This window comes from Ailuropoda melanoleuca, chromosome 18 (genome assembly GCF_002007445.2).
Source record: "Ailuropoda melanoleuca isolate Jingjing chromosome 18, ASM200744v2, whole genome shotgun sequence".
NCBI lineage: Eukaryota > Metazoa > Chordata > Mammalia > Carnivora > Ursidae > Ailuropoda > Ailuropoda melanoleuca.
Genome location: NC_048235.1, coordinates 28602079 through 28618731, shown reverse-complemented (window position 1 = coordinate 28618731; position 16653 = coordinate 28602079). Strand labels below are relative to the sequence as shown.

At 41.3% G+C, this 16653-nt stretch overlaps 1 protein-coding gene across 5 annotated transcripts in view; it reads left to right on the top strand.

Moving 5' to 3' along the window:
* PSD3 (pleckstrin and Sec7 domain containing 3) overlaps positions 1-16653 on the top strand; it is a 744476-nt gene that overhangs the window by 257986 nt on the left and 469837 nt on the right. For all 5 annotated transcript variants that reach the window (XM_034647652.1, XM_034647649.1, XM_034647651.1 and 2 more), the window contains one exon: positions 3277-3385. In XM_034647652.1, the coding sequence (XP_034503543.1) occupies positions 3277-3385 (109 nt within the window). The remainder of the gene's footprint in view (positions 1-3276; positions 3386-16653) is intronic.

Below are 16653 nucleotides of genomic sequence, written 5' to 3'. Positions count from 1 at the left end.
ATTTCTGCTCTAATCTTGGTCAACTCCTTCCTTGTCAGTGGGTTAGGCCTGTCCCTCTGTTGCTGTTCCAGTTTCTTGAGGTGAGAATATAGAAACTGCATTTTAGATTTTTCTATTCTTTTGAGTGAGGCTTGGATGGCTATGTATTTCCCCCTTAGGACTGCCTTTGCAGTATCCCATAGGTTTTGGACCGTTGTGTATTCATTCTCGTTGGTCTCCATAAATTGTTTAATTTGTTTTTTGATTTCCTGGTTTATCGAGTCATTCTTGAGCAGGATGGTTCTTAGCCTCCAAGTGTTTGAGTTTCTTCCAGGTTTTTCCTTGTGGTTGAGTTCCAATTTCAGAGCGTTGTGGTCTGAGAATATGCAGGGGATAATTTCAATCTTTTGGTATTGGCTGAGACCTGTTTTGTGTCCCAGAGCATGATCTATTCTTGAGAATGTTCCATGGGCATTTGAATAGAATGAGTATTCTTTGGTTCTGGGGTGTAGTGTTCTATATATATCTATGAGGTCCAACTCGTCGAGTATGGCATTCAAAGCCTTTGATTCTTTGCTTAGTTTTTGCCAGGGTGTTCTGTCTATTTCTGATAGTGGGGTGTTGAGTTCCCCTACTATTAATGTATTTTTATCTATATGTCTCTTTATTCTGGTTAAGAGTTGCCTTGTGTATCTTGCTGTTGGGGGCATATATATTTCTAATTGTCATATCTACTTGTTGGATACATCCTTTAAGAATAATATAGTGCCCTTCTGTGTCTCTAACTGTAGTCTTTAAAGTCCAATCTGTCTGATATGAGAATTGCTACCCCAGCATTCTTTTGAGGTCCATTTGCGTGAAAGATGGTACTCCATCCCTTTACTCTCAGTCTGAATGCATCTTTGGGTTCAGAATGAATCTCCTGTAGACAGCAAATGGATGGGTCATTTCTTTTTATCCAATCTGCAACCCTGTGCCGTTTTATGGGAGCATTTAAGCCATTCACGTTGAGACTGCATACTGAGAGATAGAATTTTAATGATGCCGTGTTGCCAGTAAAGTCTTTGTTTCTATAGAATTTGACATTCTGCTCTGTATCACTCTTGGGGCCTTTTTACCTTTATAGAACCCCCCTTAATATGTCCTCTAGGGCTGGTTACAAAATTGGTCAATGACTGGCGATTCTGGAATATCTTTATTTCTCCATCAATTCTGAATGACAGCCTTGCTGGATAAAGGATCCTTGGCTGCATGTTTTTCTCTGAAAGAGCTTTAAAAATGCCCCCCCAACCCGTTCTCTCATTTCAGGTCTGTGTAGACAGGTCTGACGTAATCCTGATACCTTTGTCTTGGTACATGAGAAATTTCTTTGCCCTGGCCACTTTCAATACTGTATCCTTGGATCTAATGTTTGCGAATTGCACTATGACGTGACGTGGCATAGGTTTGTCGTGGTTGAGCTTGGGAGGGGTCCTCTCTGCCTCTTGGACACGAATGTTTGTTTCCCTCGCTAGATTAGGGAAGTTTTCAGTTATATTTGTTCAAATATCTCTTCTAGACCTCTGTTTTTCTCCACCCCCTCGGGGATGTCGATGATTCTGACATTGGATCGTTTCATTGAGTCAGTGATCTCCCGTAACCTACATTCGTGAGCATGGATTTTTTTAAGTCCAGCTTCTATTTTCGTTTTTTCTTCTACTAAGCCACCCTCCAATTCGCTAATAAGTTCCTTTGCTTCGGTGACCCTGGCCGTCAGAGCCTCTAGTTTTGACTGCATTTGGCTCATAGAATTTTTAACCTCTGCCAGATTCGCTCTCATTTCCGCCCTTCGAGATTCTATATTTTCATTAACATTTTCGTTAATATTTTTTTCAAGTGTACACATCACCTTGACCATTGTTACTCTGAATTCCATTTCTGATAATTTGGTTACATCCATATCCATTAGTTCTGTGGCAGAGGCCACAGACTCATTGTCTTTTCTTTGCTGGGGTGACTTCTCCTTCTCCTCATTCTGATGAGGAGAGGTTGCGGGGTTGTCCAGAGCCCAAATTATTGACTGGGACCCAGGCCGTGCGTCCTTGTTTTATAGGGATCTTAGGGATGTGGGCTTCTTCTTTAAAGATTTTATTTATTTATGTGGCAGAGAGCCAACCGGCGAGAGAGGGAACAGAAGCAGGGGAGTGGGAGAGGAAGAAGCAGGCTTCCAGCGGAGGAGCCCGATGAGGGACTCCTTTCCGGAATGCCAGGATCACGTCCTGAGCAGATGACAGGCGGTTAGTTACTGCGCCACCCAGGCGCCCTGGGATGTGGGCTTCTTGATTTTTCAGCCTGCCTTCTGGGGGAGGGGCTTGCCGCGCCGATACTCAGGCAACCCTGTTTGGGTAGAGTCTCCGTGTCCCCTGCGAGGGGGGATGGGGATGGGCACGCTGTGAGCTGGTATTTCCAGGATTTTGTTCTCTGGCTGCTTTCCCTGGCGGTCTGCTGTGCCTCTTCTGAGAGTCAGAGCAGCAGTGGCCAAATCTCAGCCTCTGTCTCAAAACAGAGGGATCGCGGCCCGTTCTCCACTGATGTTCTGGCCACTTTAACTCTGTTTCTTTTGATGCTGTTCGACCCTGCAGCGCCCCGGAATGTGCGCCCCACACCCGGCGTCCCAGCCCTCACTTCCAGGGCCGGCGCGTCTCTGTCCTTTGTGTTTCTAACGCCGCCAGCCACCAGCTGCCCCCACGTGCTCCCAGAGCTCCCGGTTTCAGTCTGGATCCAGTGAGCACACCGGGATTCCGGTGTTCCATGAGATGCCTGGTGGCGCCCGCTCCCGGCTCACGGTCTCAGTCTGCTCTCTCACGGTTGTGGTCCGCGAGTCCGCCCGCTCTGGTGCAGGTGGCTACCACTTCCCAGCTCCCGAACCGGCGGTTCCCCCCCCCTTCCCTTCATCTTCCAATATCTGTGCGCGGTTTCACGGCTCCCCGCTTCGTATCTCAATACTCAGCGCTGGAGATGTTCATTTGTAGAGATCCAGATGTATCTTCCTGCGTCTCATGCTGATTCCGTGGATGTTCAGAATGGTCTGGTACCTATCCAGCTTTACTTGGGGGACTGGCTGAAAAAGGGGTCCCCTACTCCTCCGCCATCTTAACTCCCTCCCTCCTCATGTTTCATTTTTAATGGCTGTGTAGCATTCTGCCAATTAGATATGTCATTATTGCCTAATCATTCTCTTGTGGTTGTTTTGCTTTATGATGTATTTTTTTTATGATATGTTTTAAATGATGTCTTTGTTATGTTTTAATTTTGCAGGCAGAGACATTTGTTTGGGTTAACAGTCCATCAGCGCATTCCCAGAGTGTTGCCAAGGCCAAATACGAGTTCTTATTTGGCAGATCTGAAGAGAAACCTCCAGATACTAGTAAGTGTTTCCTGACCCTCCTCCTTCAGATAACAGGTGTGAAGTGCTACTGAAATTTTATATCTCAGAAGCTGAGAATTCTTCAAACCAAGAACTGATTTGAAATTACCCAGAACAGGCTATAAGAGTCACGTCTAATATTAGAAAGTTTGTTCTGAAGAGTAAAGTGAGCAGGCTTCAAAGAGGAGGAAGGCAGCAAGGAGGGTGGAGAAGTACTCACTCAGTCGGTGATACAGGGGATATTAATGTGTCTTGGGAATTAGCTAGTAAAGGGATACTGCAGTTAGGAGCCTGGGCTCCGCAGCTAGACTTTCTGCATTTGAATCCTGGCCTTGAAGTTTATGAGGTTTGTGACCTTGAGTAGGCTACTCTGTTTGTGCCTTAGTGCTGTCATCTGTAAAATGGGATTATACATGTTACAAATAAAATAGTCACACACAAGTCAGAGTTCTCTTAAGGTTTTAAGTAAATTGACATATAGAAAGATCTTAGAGCCACATGTGGCATGGAATAAGTGCATAAAAAGTGTTTCTGATGTTATTTTTTATTGTAATCATCATCATCATCACTGTGTCCCTGACCTTTGAAGTACAGTCCTGACTTTCCTTGATTCTATCACTCTCTGACACTGGTTTTTGTTTTGGGTAGACCAGAAATCTGACCTAATGTAGCTGTTGTTCAGTTGAAAAAAAATCAACTAATAACTGCATTTTTGACTTCTATGTTAGATAGGATTATGTGATGGACCTCATAATATTTGGGGATAGCAAGAATGTAGTGCATATGCAGCTATGAAAGAATTTCTTTTACCTTAATAATAAATGCTTATTAGCTATTTCAATAGTTGAGGACTCTTAATGAAGTGTAAACCACCTTGATTATTTTTAAAAAATCATTCTGCTTTTATTAGAGTGCCCCAATTTGCTATTTAACATTCAGCATAAATACCTAACTATTTCTGGGCTTGAGGTTTGGGGCACTAAATCATTTATTCATTATTTCTCAGACAGGGAATACTGATTCACCTAAGACTATTTAAAACTCTTTTTTGGGGCGCCTGGGTGCCTCAGTCGTTAAGCGTCTGCCTTCGGCTCAGGGCGTGATCCTAGCGTTCTGGGATCGAGCCCCACATCAGGCTCCTTGGCTGGGAGCCTGCTTCTTCCTCTCCCACTCCCCCTGCTTGTGTTCCCTTTCTCGCTGTCTGTCTCTCTGTCAAGTAAATAAATAAAATCTTAAAAAACAAACAAACAAAAACCCTCTTTTTTGACATAGCTTTAACTTTGCATGTCACATTGTGATTTTGTGCTGATTAAGCTATTTTTGGACTTCGATAAAAAATGATTTTTACTTCACTATGTAGAGATAATATCAAATGTCTACATAGTTCTCTGACTTGGTGGGTGAGAGGGATTCTTCCGTCCTTATAGGTTTTGAGTATACCTGTATACCTGAGGCAAATTACAATGACATTTTAAACCTGTTTTTATTTGCCTTGGTAAAAATGGTTAGTATTATTTGTTTCTAGTGTGATGTTGTTCTGCAGGTGTGGAAATTTGCGTGCGTGTATTGAATAAATATGTTTAAAGAGCACTTACTGTGTATAGTCACCTGTACTGACCACTGTGAGGGAGCAAAGAAGTACAGGTATAGTTCTTTCCCTTTAGGAGCTTATTCTTTGGTCAGGGAGAAATAGATCTGTAAGTGACTAGAGGGAGAGGGTAGTCATTATCAGCTGTGACTTCATGGAGGACATAGAAGTTGAACTTCTTCATAAAGGATGACTAGTGTTCTGATTAGTAGGATTTTTGGATAGGGCATTTCAGATTGGAGGGAATGGTATGAACAAGGGTATGGTGGCAAAAAATAAAAATTGTTTGAAGGACAGGAAGGAGACTAGCCTGGTTGGTTAACAAAGTATACCAGTGAGAGATAAGTTTAGCAAAATAATCATTGAAAAGGGGCAAAATCATGTAGGGCCTTTAAGGCAAGGTAAAGAATTTGCTCATTATCCAGGTGTGCAAAAGGAAGTGGCAAATCAAGATGGATTGATCTGGAAATTGGAATAGAGCAGCAGAAGCTGTTCCTTACCACAGGAGGGTTGTAAGATGCACGTTTATATATTTTTCATGTCTTTTTCTTTTCATAGCTTTACATATCTTTACAAAAAATTATGGCATATTTTTTTCATTTCAAAAACAGTATTGAAGTTTCTTTACATAGACTAGTCATCTGTCATCAAAATACTGCCCAAATTCAGAATACCGTAGGGTAAGGTAGTGGAGAGAATAGGACAGTGTTTTATTTGAATTTGATTGATAGACATACCTCTTCCCTCAAAGGATGATAGACATACCTCTTCCCGGTTTTTTTTTCCTAAAAAAAAAAAAGGGAATTAGATAAGTGATTTAAACTAGGTGCTCCAGAAACAGCCGGCTGGAGAAATGGATGCATCTCCAGTAATACTTGGGGGCCATCATCTGTGGGGTGGTACCCTAGTAATGACATATTCAGATCAGGAGGTGACTTGGTTCATGATCCCCAGTCAAGGAAAGTGTCGCTGCTACAGGGAGAGAAGGCTTAGACTTTGCCACTGAGCAGGGACTTAACAGGAGTTGGAGGTGGGAGGTTCTAGGGAAAACAAGTCAAGATTATTTGCAAACTATAGCTTATTGCAGGGTTTTGAATCAGTTGCAAGGCTTAGGATTTTGGATGGCATACAAGAGAACATGTGAATAGTAGGAAGAATCCCTTGGCTTGGAATTAAGATCTAGATTCTCATTATCTGTTCATCAATATAGTGAAAGGAAAGCAATGACTGTGCTTCTCTGGTTTCTGTGTTCGCCTTGCTTTCTGGGAGCTGCAGTTTTCAGGAGCTTCTCAAGGGCTAGAGCAGTAGTGGGTGATTCGTGAGAGGCTCTGGGCTATGTGTGACATCAGTTGTGCTGTGACTTAATGAGGCTGTGAGTCACCAGAGGTAGGTTCTCTTCCATTCCAGTCAGCTGTTGGAATATGCATGGAGCTACATTGAACTTCAGAGAGATAGAAAGAGGTATCATAGGAGCCTCACCTGGGGCTAACCATCAGGCCTGTATTAATTAGTGTGTGGTGACAATGCCTTTCAGACTTCTGCTTACCACACTTTTCCTCTTTAGGTTGCCACACTTAGATGACCAGCATGGCTTTCCTAACTAGTCAGATAAAGTATACTTTAACAGAAGGGCGGCTTCATTTTGGGAAAGTATGTTTTTTGAAGTGTTTGTAAGGCAGTATCAAATGACCATGGTCGGTTGGTCTCTCTGTTATCAAAATCTGGTAGGAAGAAATGCTTGAGAAAGTCTTTGAAGAAGAAAAAGACTCTGGTCCTCAACTTATAGGGAGACCAAGTGACTTACGGAAGTATGTGAGGAAGTAAAAAGGACTGTGGGATACTAAGAAGGTGAATTAACTTCTTATATTAACTCTTAGAGTTGGCAAAAAATCTTACTCCTATATTCTTTATTGATTTATAAACTAATTTTTAAGATACGTAGGTGAAGAAATGCACTTCAGAAATATTAAAGAACTTCTTCAAGGTACATAGTTTAGAGCTTTAGAATGAGATGAGGTCTGGGAGCAGATAAAGGGGGATTGGGAATTGATATACTGATTTTCCAGAGCTCTGAGGGATGTGGAACTGAAACCCAAGGCTGCAGCACAGATGGGGTAGAGAACCAAGTGTAACTTCACATGATATCTAGTAACTGACAAAACTGGTGTTGGACTTGTTGACCTTAAAAGTAAAAGAGCCAGTTATTTTATCAGCAAAATCAGTTTATTCCGGAGTAGCAGAGGAATTGCAGTTTGGGACACGCAAACTGTGGCAAAACATAGAAGCCCAAAGATCAAAGGAGAGGAACCTTACTTTATAGAGGGAAAGAAAGTTGGGAGGGGCTGCTTTGAACAGAAGTCCATTGGAAAAAAGCAAGAGTTTAGGGTTGTGACAGTTTCTCATTGGTTGAGTCGTGGTATTAATGGTTAAGCTTATTGCTGGCCAATGAGAAATTCTTCCTTTCTCCTGCTGGAATTGTAAAGTAGGCTTCTTCCTGTTGGGAAAGCACAATAATACTTCCCTTCCTGTTGGCTTCTGCAGCTGACCAGTGGTAGGGCATGAGAGCTCCCCTTTTGGCTTCCCCGTTCCATTTTAAATGAGGTATCCTTTAATTTTCAGTTTCACAGACTAGGGAAAACCACAAATTATTGTCAAAGTAAATGCAGAACCACTGAAGGATCGTTTCACAACTCAGGATATAGAAAACTCTCATATTAATAAATAAATCAGGAATCCATAACATTGATCAACTCACAATAAAATGCTGCTATAAATTGCAAAAAGGAAGTAATTTGCATGGAAGGAGGGGAAGTAAACATGCACAACAAATAGGGAACCAAGACCTAAAGAACTAGAGACAGAATAGTTTGAAATGGTAAAATTGGTTTGTTTAAAAGATAAAAGAGGGAAAAGATACCATTGTGATGAAAGAGGAAAGTGTGAAATTGGACATACATATTTGAACAAGAACCAAATATAACTTACAGTGAATAAATATAGATTAATCATCAATGTCTCTTAATTTTTCTGTCCTATTTTAAAATACTATCTTCTTTCTAATAGAAGTTTCACTTTGATAATTCTATTTATAATTTCAAAAGCTCTTTCCCATTCTCTGATCACTCAGTTTTCATTTTAATCTGTTCTTATATGTATGCATTGTTATGTCTAATCTCTCTAAAGAATTCGTTAAAATTGTTTTACTAAGATTACCTTCTGTTTTTGTAATTTCTATTTCATCCAGGGTCAGTTCTATTTTATTCAATCTGGGAGCTTCTCTTGGAAGCCACTGTTTTTCCTCAAATGTCAGTTGGAGTTGTGTTTTCCCCACTTATACGCATGAATAAAGGACTGAGTTCCCAACTATAGATAGCTAGAATTTCTGCGTGTGTGTCGAGTGCATCCCCAGCAGGCCTCTTCCTTGTAAATAGAGAAGGGCTGAGAAGAATCTTGGTGAGTTGAGATTTGTGGGCTGGTACAGGGTAGGTAGGTGGGCTGCCTGTTATATTCAAGCTAAGTGCTTTGATGTCAGTAAGCCTCTAGGTAGGGAGGATATTGGGAGAGGGACCAACATAGGAAGCTGTTCTGTGGCTAATTCTTCAGTTAATCACAGTGACATCCGTTCTGCTTCCCGTTCTAGGTGTGGACACCTGTCAACCCTGGGCTTTTAGTTTCTTTGTGACTTTACCATTAGGGTATCTGAAGCCTCCTTGATTAGGTCTTGGTTGTGATTTCTGCTTTATTTTGTCTGTGATTAAAACCCCATCCATCCCTTTCAGTCTGACAAACTCATTAAAATTTCTGGCTTAATAATGTTCCTCTTTTTCTTAGCATCGTTAACAAATCTATTTTCTTTTGAAATTTGCTTTCATTTTAATAGGACTTAGAAAAGGAGAGGTACATTATTTGAAAATATTTTCTCGCATTTTATGGATTGTCTTTACTTTCTTGATGGTATCATTTACAGCACAAAATTTTAAAATTTTGATCAAGTCCAGTTTATTTATTCTTTTGTTGCTTGTGCTTTTGGTATCATATCTAAGAAGCTTGTGCCTAATCCAAGATCAAGATGATTTACTCCTAATATTGCCTTCTAAATTTTATAGTCCTAACTCTTAGATTTAGGTCTGTGATTGTGTTACTTTTTGCTTATGGTATGAGGAAGAAGCTGAATAATTTTTAATGATGGGGGGTATTGGGTAAACGTAGAGCATCTGACTGATTTGTGTTGACACCTCCCCATACACAGAATTCCTGGCGAGCAGGACGCAAACACAGTAGCAGTGCAGCCTAACCCTATTCATGTTCGTATCCTAATCTTTGCATCTGGCCTTGGGATGCAGGAAAGCTAGGAGAGGTTGCTTTAGGAAAAATGTGGGTTGGTATAGAAAACCACAAATATACAAAGTAACAAATGAGAAATCCACTAATTCTAGGGTCTTCTGTCGTATTATTTTCTTGTCTTCATCACAGATACAGGTTGATTTATAATTTTATGCCTAGTCCTTTGGTAAATCCTCTGTCTCTGGCACTTTTTATTTAGTTTACTCCTTCCTTTCCACTTCCAGTCTCCTTCCCACCCATGATGGGAAGCAGAAAAATGATTTTACAGTATGATACACAAGCATATATTACACTGGCTTGCCAGTCCTTGGCCCTTATTAAATTGTCCAGTTGGCCAGATGTCTTCTGTTTTTTTTAGCTATTCCACAGACGGCGCTTGATAGACAGTAGTTTTTAGTGGTCTGTTTCGGCTTGGCAAAGTGGGCCAGGAAGTGACTGTAAACTGTCTCTTCGGCTGGGGTTTTGGGTGGTGATAATCCAGTGCTTCCATCTTCTCCTTGCGTGCTCCACACATGTGCACATTGCACTGTGTACAGGTAGCCTCAGCTGCCTCCTCAGAACTGCCTGGTATTTCTTAGACTGACATAGCTAAGGAGTGTTGCAAAAATCAGTGTGGAGGGCATGTTGAAAAGCTTATTCCTTCTGTCTACTCAGTACGGTATTTTAATTTTGCCTAGGAGATCCATTTTTTTGAACCAGTGTTCTTTATATTTTGTTTAAAGCACCTGTTGAAAAGCTGAACAGGATTTGACTCTTTTGAGAGTGGGATACAATCAACTTTAGAGCAATACATCTCAATTGGAAAGGAGTTGTTTTTTTTTTTAAATTGAAATATAGTTGACACATAATGTTAGTTCAGGTGTACAACATAGTGATTTAGAAAAGAGCTTTTCCTTTGCCAAACGTAAGGCACCAAATGTAGTTGAGGTCAGACTTTTTTCATGTACTTATTAGTCATTAAGGATTCATTTTTAAGGATTTTCCTCTCTGTTGTTTTGTATTAGAGAGAGAGAGTCTTTTCTTGACTTACAGGACTCTTTGAGTGCTGTTAGGATATTTTAGAGTAAATTTGGGTGCTTGAGATGGATCAAAGTATGCCTTTAGCAGAATCTCCCTTCATCTTCCTTAAATCAACTGTCTAATCTTAAGTTTCCTTTTACTTTTAGGTAGAAGGTGTCTTTTTCCCTTTATTTTCTAAAGCAGAGGTTATATACTGCCATCTTTCACTCATGTTTTATTTAGCTTAGCCAATGTTTTATTTAAAAATTGAGCTAACTTTTAAAATTTGGGAGATTTCCTAATAAAAACCCAGATTTCAGCCTTCTGTTAAAAATCTGAGACTGCAGCACTGAGCGGGCCCTGACTAAATGGCGGCTGGCACCTTTGAAGCTCAGTTTCGCCAGTCACCACCCCTCTTGTGTTGTCTCCTACGCTGCCTGCTTTCTGTTTGTTGTCTCCTGAAGCTTGTAGGCATTTTGGGCTAATGGTCTCTGCTTCAAAGTCATACTAGTGTAAGACTTCCTCCGTTCAGTCACGTTTTGTAGTAATGATTCATTACGTCATCGTTTGCAGCCCTGATCAGCGTCCGGCAGTGGATATGCCAGTAAGCTAACACACAGGACTTTTCCAAGGCCTTAAGAGATGTCACAGTTTTTTCTTCTTTCTTTTAAAGAGAGCACCCCAAATTGTGTAACTTTCAGGAGGCACAAAACTGGATCTGGCTCGGCCAGCATGAAAATCACCTGTAGACCTTTCAAAGAGAATAGTGATTCCTGGGCCCCACCTTTTCAGGCCTATGCAGTCAGAATCTGTGTGCAAGGCGCTCAGGCATCTCTGAATTTTTAAATAGCTCTCCAGGTGATGGCTATGGTACACACGCAGGCTTAAGAACTACTGTATTAAAAATACTTATTGGGCGTCTGGGTGGCTCAGTGGTTAAGCATCTGCCTTTGGCTCAGGTCATGATCCCAGGGTCATCCCTGCTCATCAGGGAGTCTCCTTCTCCCTCTGCCTCTCCCCCCAACTTTGCTCTCTTTCTCACTCTCTCAAATAAATAAATAAAATCTTAAAAAAAATACTAATTCACGTATTGCATTGCATGGCGCACTGGGTGTTATACGCAAGTAATGAATCATGGAACTTTAAAAAAAATGCAAAAGAATAAAAAATAAAAAATAAAATTCAGATTTATATTCACTAAAAAAAAAAAAAAACNTGGCTATGGTACACACGCAGGCTTAAGAACTACTGTATTAAAAATACTTATTGGGCGTCTGGGTGGCTCAGTCGTTAAGCATCTGCCTTCGGCTCAGGTCATGATCCCAGGGTCATCCCTGCTCATCAGGGAGTCTCCTTCTCCCTCTGCCTCTCCCCCAACTTTGCTCTCTTTCTCACTCTCTCTCTCAAATAAATAAATAAAATCTTAAAAAAAATACTAATTCACGTATTGCATGGCGCACTGGGTATTATACGCAAGTAATGAATCATGGAACTTTAAAAAAAATGCAAAAGAATAAAAAATAAAAAAATTCAGATTTATATTCACTAAAAAAAAAAAAAACTAATTCAAAGGGATACCGGCACCCCAATGTTCATAGCAGCATTGGTATAATAGCCAAATTATGAAATAGCCCAAGTGTCCATTGACTGATGAACAGATAAAAAAAGGAGTGGTGTGTACACACACACACACACAGGAATATGACTCAGCCATAAAAAGAAAGAAATCTTGCCATTTGCAGTGACTTGGATGGAGCTAGAGTCTTATTCTAAGCAAAATAAGTCAGTCAGAAAGACAAATACCATATGATTTCATTCATATATGGAATTTAAAAAATAAACAAGCAAAGGGAAAAAAGAGAGAGAGAGGAAAACTAAAAAACAGTCTTAACTATAGAGAACAAACTGATGGTTCCCAGAGGGAGGTGGGTGGGGGATGGGNCACACACACACACACACACACACACACACAGGAATATGACTCAGCCATAAAAAGAATGAAATCTTGCCATTTGCAATGACTTGGATGGAGCTAGAGTATTATTCTAAGCAAAATAAGTCAGTCAGAGAAAGACAAATACCATATGATTTCATTCATATGTGGAATTTAAAAAATAAACAAGCAAAGGGAAAAAAGAGAGAGGCAAACTAAAAAACAGTCTTAACTATAGAGAACAAACTGATGGTTCCCAGAGGGAGGTGGGTGGGGGATGGATGAAATAGGGGATGAGGATTAAGGACGGTGCTTGTGATGAGCAGAGGATAGTGTGTGGAAGTGAATCACTATATTGTACACCTGAATCTAATATTACACTGCATGTTAACTAGCTGGAATTTAAATAAAAACTTAGAAGAATTACTGTATTTAAAAAGGTAATTACTTGAGCTATATATAAGCCATTTTAATACTAAAAGGAGTAATACATTTGAACTAAGGTTGTGGATATATTTTACAGACATTCAGATAAATAAGAGGACATCTCTGAAATTAAAAAGAAAGGTCAACAGGAAAACGTGATTTGATTGTAAAAAATAGTGTGCATTAGTTTTTAAAGAATTTATGAAGAAGTTTTCTCATATCTGTGATATTTGTCCATTCCTGTGGGATTTCATCAGCAATTTCAGTTTTGCTAGTATTGGTGTAAATATTTGCTTTGGAAAACATTATCATATGGGTGGGATGAGTTACTATAGTGTAAGACGGTAGTACGAGGGAAAGTGATACTGTAGCCTGATACAACTGCCTCTGTCCTAACTGCTTGAGGAGGCTGAATTGTTATNGTTTTTAAAGAATTTATGAAGAAGTTTTCTCATATCTGTGGTATTTGTCCATTCCTGTGGGATTTCATCAGCAATTTCAGTTTTGCTAGTATTGGTGTAAATATTTGCTTTGGAAAACATTATTGTATGGGTGGGATGAGTTACCATAGTGTAAGACGGTAGTACGAGGAAAAGTGATACTGTAGCCTGATACAACTGCCTCTGTCCTCACTGCTTGAGGAGGCTGAATTGTTATGTTAAGGCAGTGGTTTTGGATGTTAAGGTGCTGGTGTGGGGATGTTCTTAATTGTCACAATGATTGGGGATGAAGGTTGGCTCCTGACCTTTCATGGGGAAGACCAGGGATGGTAGGCATCTTACAGCGCTTGGGATAGTCCTGCGCAAGGAAAAATCTTTCCACATGCTGCATGGCCGAGAATGTCCTGGACATTCATGTCGGAGGAAAAAACATGTTTCTAATGATCTGGACTTAGGACATGGTTTTTTTGAAGATTTTATTTATTTGTTTATTTATTTATTTGTTTATTTTTAAAGATTTTTATTCATTTGACACAGAGAGAGAGAGAGAGCGAGCACAAGAAGGCAGAATGGCAGGCAGACGGAGAGGGAGTAGCAGGCTCCCTGATGTGGGGCTCAATCCCAGGATCCTGGGAATCATGACCTGAGCTGAAGGCAGATGCTTAAGCGACTGAGCCACCCAGGTGCCCTTGGAGTTAGGACGTCTAAACAAAATGTTTTTTTTGCATTATTTTAAATATCACTGCATCTTCTAGGACTATAACTAGTTCCTGTAAACCAAGGGAAGATTTTACTTAGTTNGTTAGGACGTCTAAACAAAATGTTTTTTTTGCATTATTTTAAATATCACTGCATCTTCTAGGACTATAACTATCCTGTAAACCAAGGGAAGATTTTACTTAGTCTGGAAGGTTACTAAAAATTGTTCACCACTTCAAAATACCATGTCCCACAGGTGGTGTTCCTGCTGTTGAGTCGTCAGTCCCACATACCTGTTATCTGTGCTTCAGCCTTGCCGTCCGGGTGACTCTGTTTAGGTGCAAGCGTCCGGCTAACCTAACATTTACATAATGAAAACCATTTTAATTGTTTGTATTGCATTTAGTAAACTGCTGAATGTACCACATTCCAGAAATTATTGATTATTTTGAATTTTATATTTAGGCAGGTTATATTATTTTTGAATGTCCTTCATGATAATAAAGGAGGGATTGTAAAATATTTGTTATAAAATCAAAGGCATTTTTGTTCTTAAAAAGTTGAGAATTGCTGTTTTTTTAGAAGATTTTATTTATTTGAGAGCGAGAACCCCGGGGAAGGGGCTGGGAAGGAAGGGGAGAAGGGAGAGGGGGAGGGAGAGAATCTCAAGCAGACTCTGCACTGAGCTCAGAGCCCCTGCGGGGCTGGATCTTGAGACCCTGAGATCATGACCTGAGCCAAAATCAAGAGTGGGCCACTTACCCGACTGTACCACCCTGGCACCCTGAGAGTTGCTATTTNTGGGAGAGGAAGAAGCAGGCTCATAGAGGAGGAGCCTGATGTGGGGCTCGATCCCATAACGCCGGGATCACGCCCTGAGCCGAAGGCAGACGCTTAACCGCTGTGCCACCCAGGCGCCCCTAAAGCAGTGGTTCTTAAGCACATCCGATTGCCCTGTGGAAGTTTTGAAAATGACCATCGTGAATCTCCCCTAGAAAAAGTAATTTAATCGTTCTCTGCAAATTTTAGGAACTCTATGAACCTTTCCCACTTCATGACAAACTTAGGTGATATTCTTTGTATTATATACTTCGGGTGAATGAAGGCAGCTGCTTCAGGCTTCAGGTGACAGTTTCTGGGGATTCCGAGGCCCCTGTTTTGTCCATCCCTGTCCTGCCTTGCAGATATATTGACACCCTGGATGCTTAGAATGCTCGTTAAAAACTCAAATACTTCCTTTCACAGTGCATGCATATATCAAATATCATCTTGTACTCTAAAATCTTATAATTTTACTGTCCGGTGTATCTCAGTAAAGCTGAAAAAACAGTTTGGATTCTTGAACTGCACCCCAGTAATTCTGATTTTGGTATGTGACCTGAATGTCTAGGACCATAGCGAAGGCCTGGATGATTCGGACCCAGGTAGTTCTCGGGCTGCACTGAGAACGGTCCTGCCCTTGAGGGTTGAGTGCAGTAACTGTGGCCTCCGACGGGAGGACAACGAAAGGTGCGGAGGTCATGTTAAGAGATTTCTGAGATAACGTGGAGATACGAAACCCCTGCTTGACTGGGTTTGTCCTGTCACGGAGAGCGGTTGCCTTCTTGGAAATGGTAGAGCAAAGGGTGTTGAGGAGCGAAAGGCCCGGAGGAGCTCAGCTTGCTTCTGTCACATGAGTTTCAGCTGTGAGGGATTGTGTCCTGAGAGGCTGAGCAGAGTTACACATAAAGTGCAGGTCCCCTAGGTAATCTTGGAAAAACAGAGAGAGGGCAAGTGCTCAGGAATTGTGAGGGGCCAAACCTCTGTTTTTAGAAAGGATAAAGGAAATTGTAGAGACTCATGAGTTTCAGGATAACGTTCAGACAAAGTTTAGAGGATTGTTAAAAGTATTGGGAGAAGACAGAGTCCTCTCTGGCTAGGGGCTGGTGACGGGGGCTCACGGACGGAGGGTGGGATCCGGACGGAGGGTGAGGCTGAGGGAGAAGAGCTTCCAGGCAGAAAGTAGCCAGCAGGGTGGGAGACAGGGTGGAAGGACTTTGACAGGTTAGTGGAACTGAAAGTCGTCTGGAGTGGCTGGAAACCCACATGTTATTAACATTATTAACTTCCCTACGTGGATGTTATTGGAACACAGTTGGGGAAATGCTGATGTACTGGAAATAGTCTGGGCGAAGAATCAGGAAGCCTGGATTTCCATTTGTGTCAGGTACCAGATGCCAGAAACTTCCTTCAAGGCAAGTAAAGGCACTTCTGGGTGTTATCTTTTTCAACATATAATAAATAATCTAGAGTTGCTAGCCGGGAGATACAGAAATGAAGCGTAGAGTCTGGCTAAAATCCGCGGGGGAAACAGACGAGTAATACGATGATTCTAACACAATATGCTACTTGCTAGCGGAAGGAAGAACAGTGAGGTTTGGGAGGTGATTGGAAGCACACCTAAGATTGACTGGAGGGAAGGCTTCTGGGAGAGGCGATTATCTGAGCAGGGTTTTGAGGGTAAGGTGGAGTGGGTGCTGGGGAGAAAGATGTTTCCAACAGGGGGAGGAGCGTATGTAAGGATGTGTATCTGTGAACACTGTGGCTTGTTCAGAGCAACTGGTGTCAACACAGGAGGAATGAGGGAGAAGGCCTGGGGCAGGCAAGGGCCAGGCTGTAAACTGTCTTATACGCCATGCTAAGGAGTATATATAGTGTGGGTTTTTTAAAAATAATGGACTGATTTTTCACACTTGGGATTTATAAGAAGTAGTGTAGAGATTGGGTTGCAGTTACGGAAAGGCGAGATTGGAGGCAGTGTACCGTGTTAAGGAAGGAACACGCACACACAAACACGTGA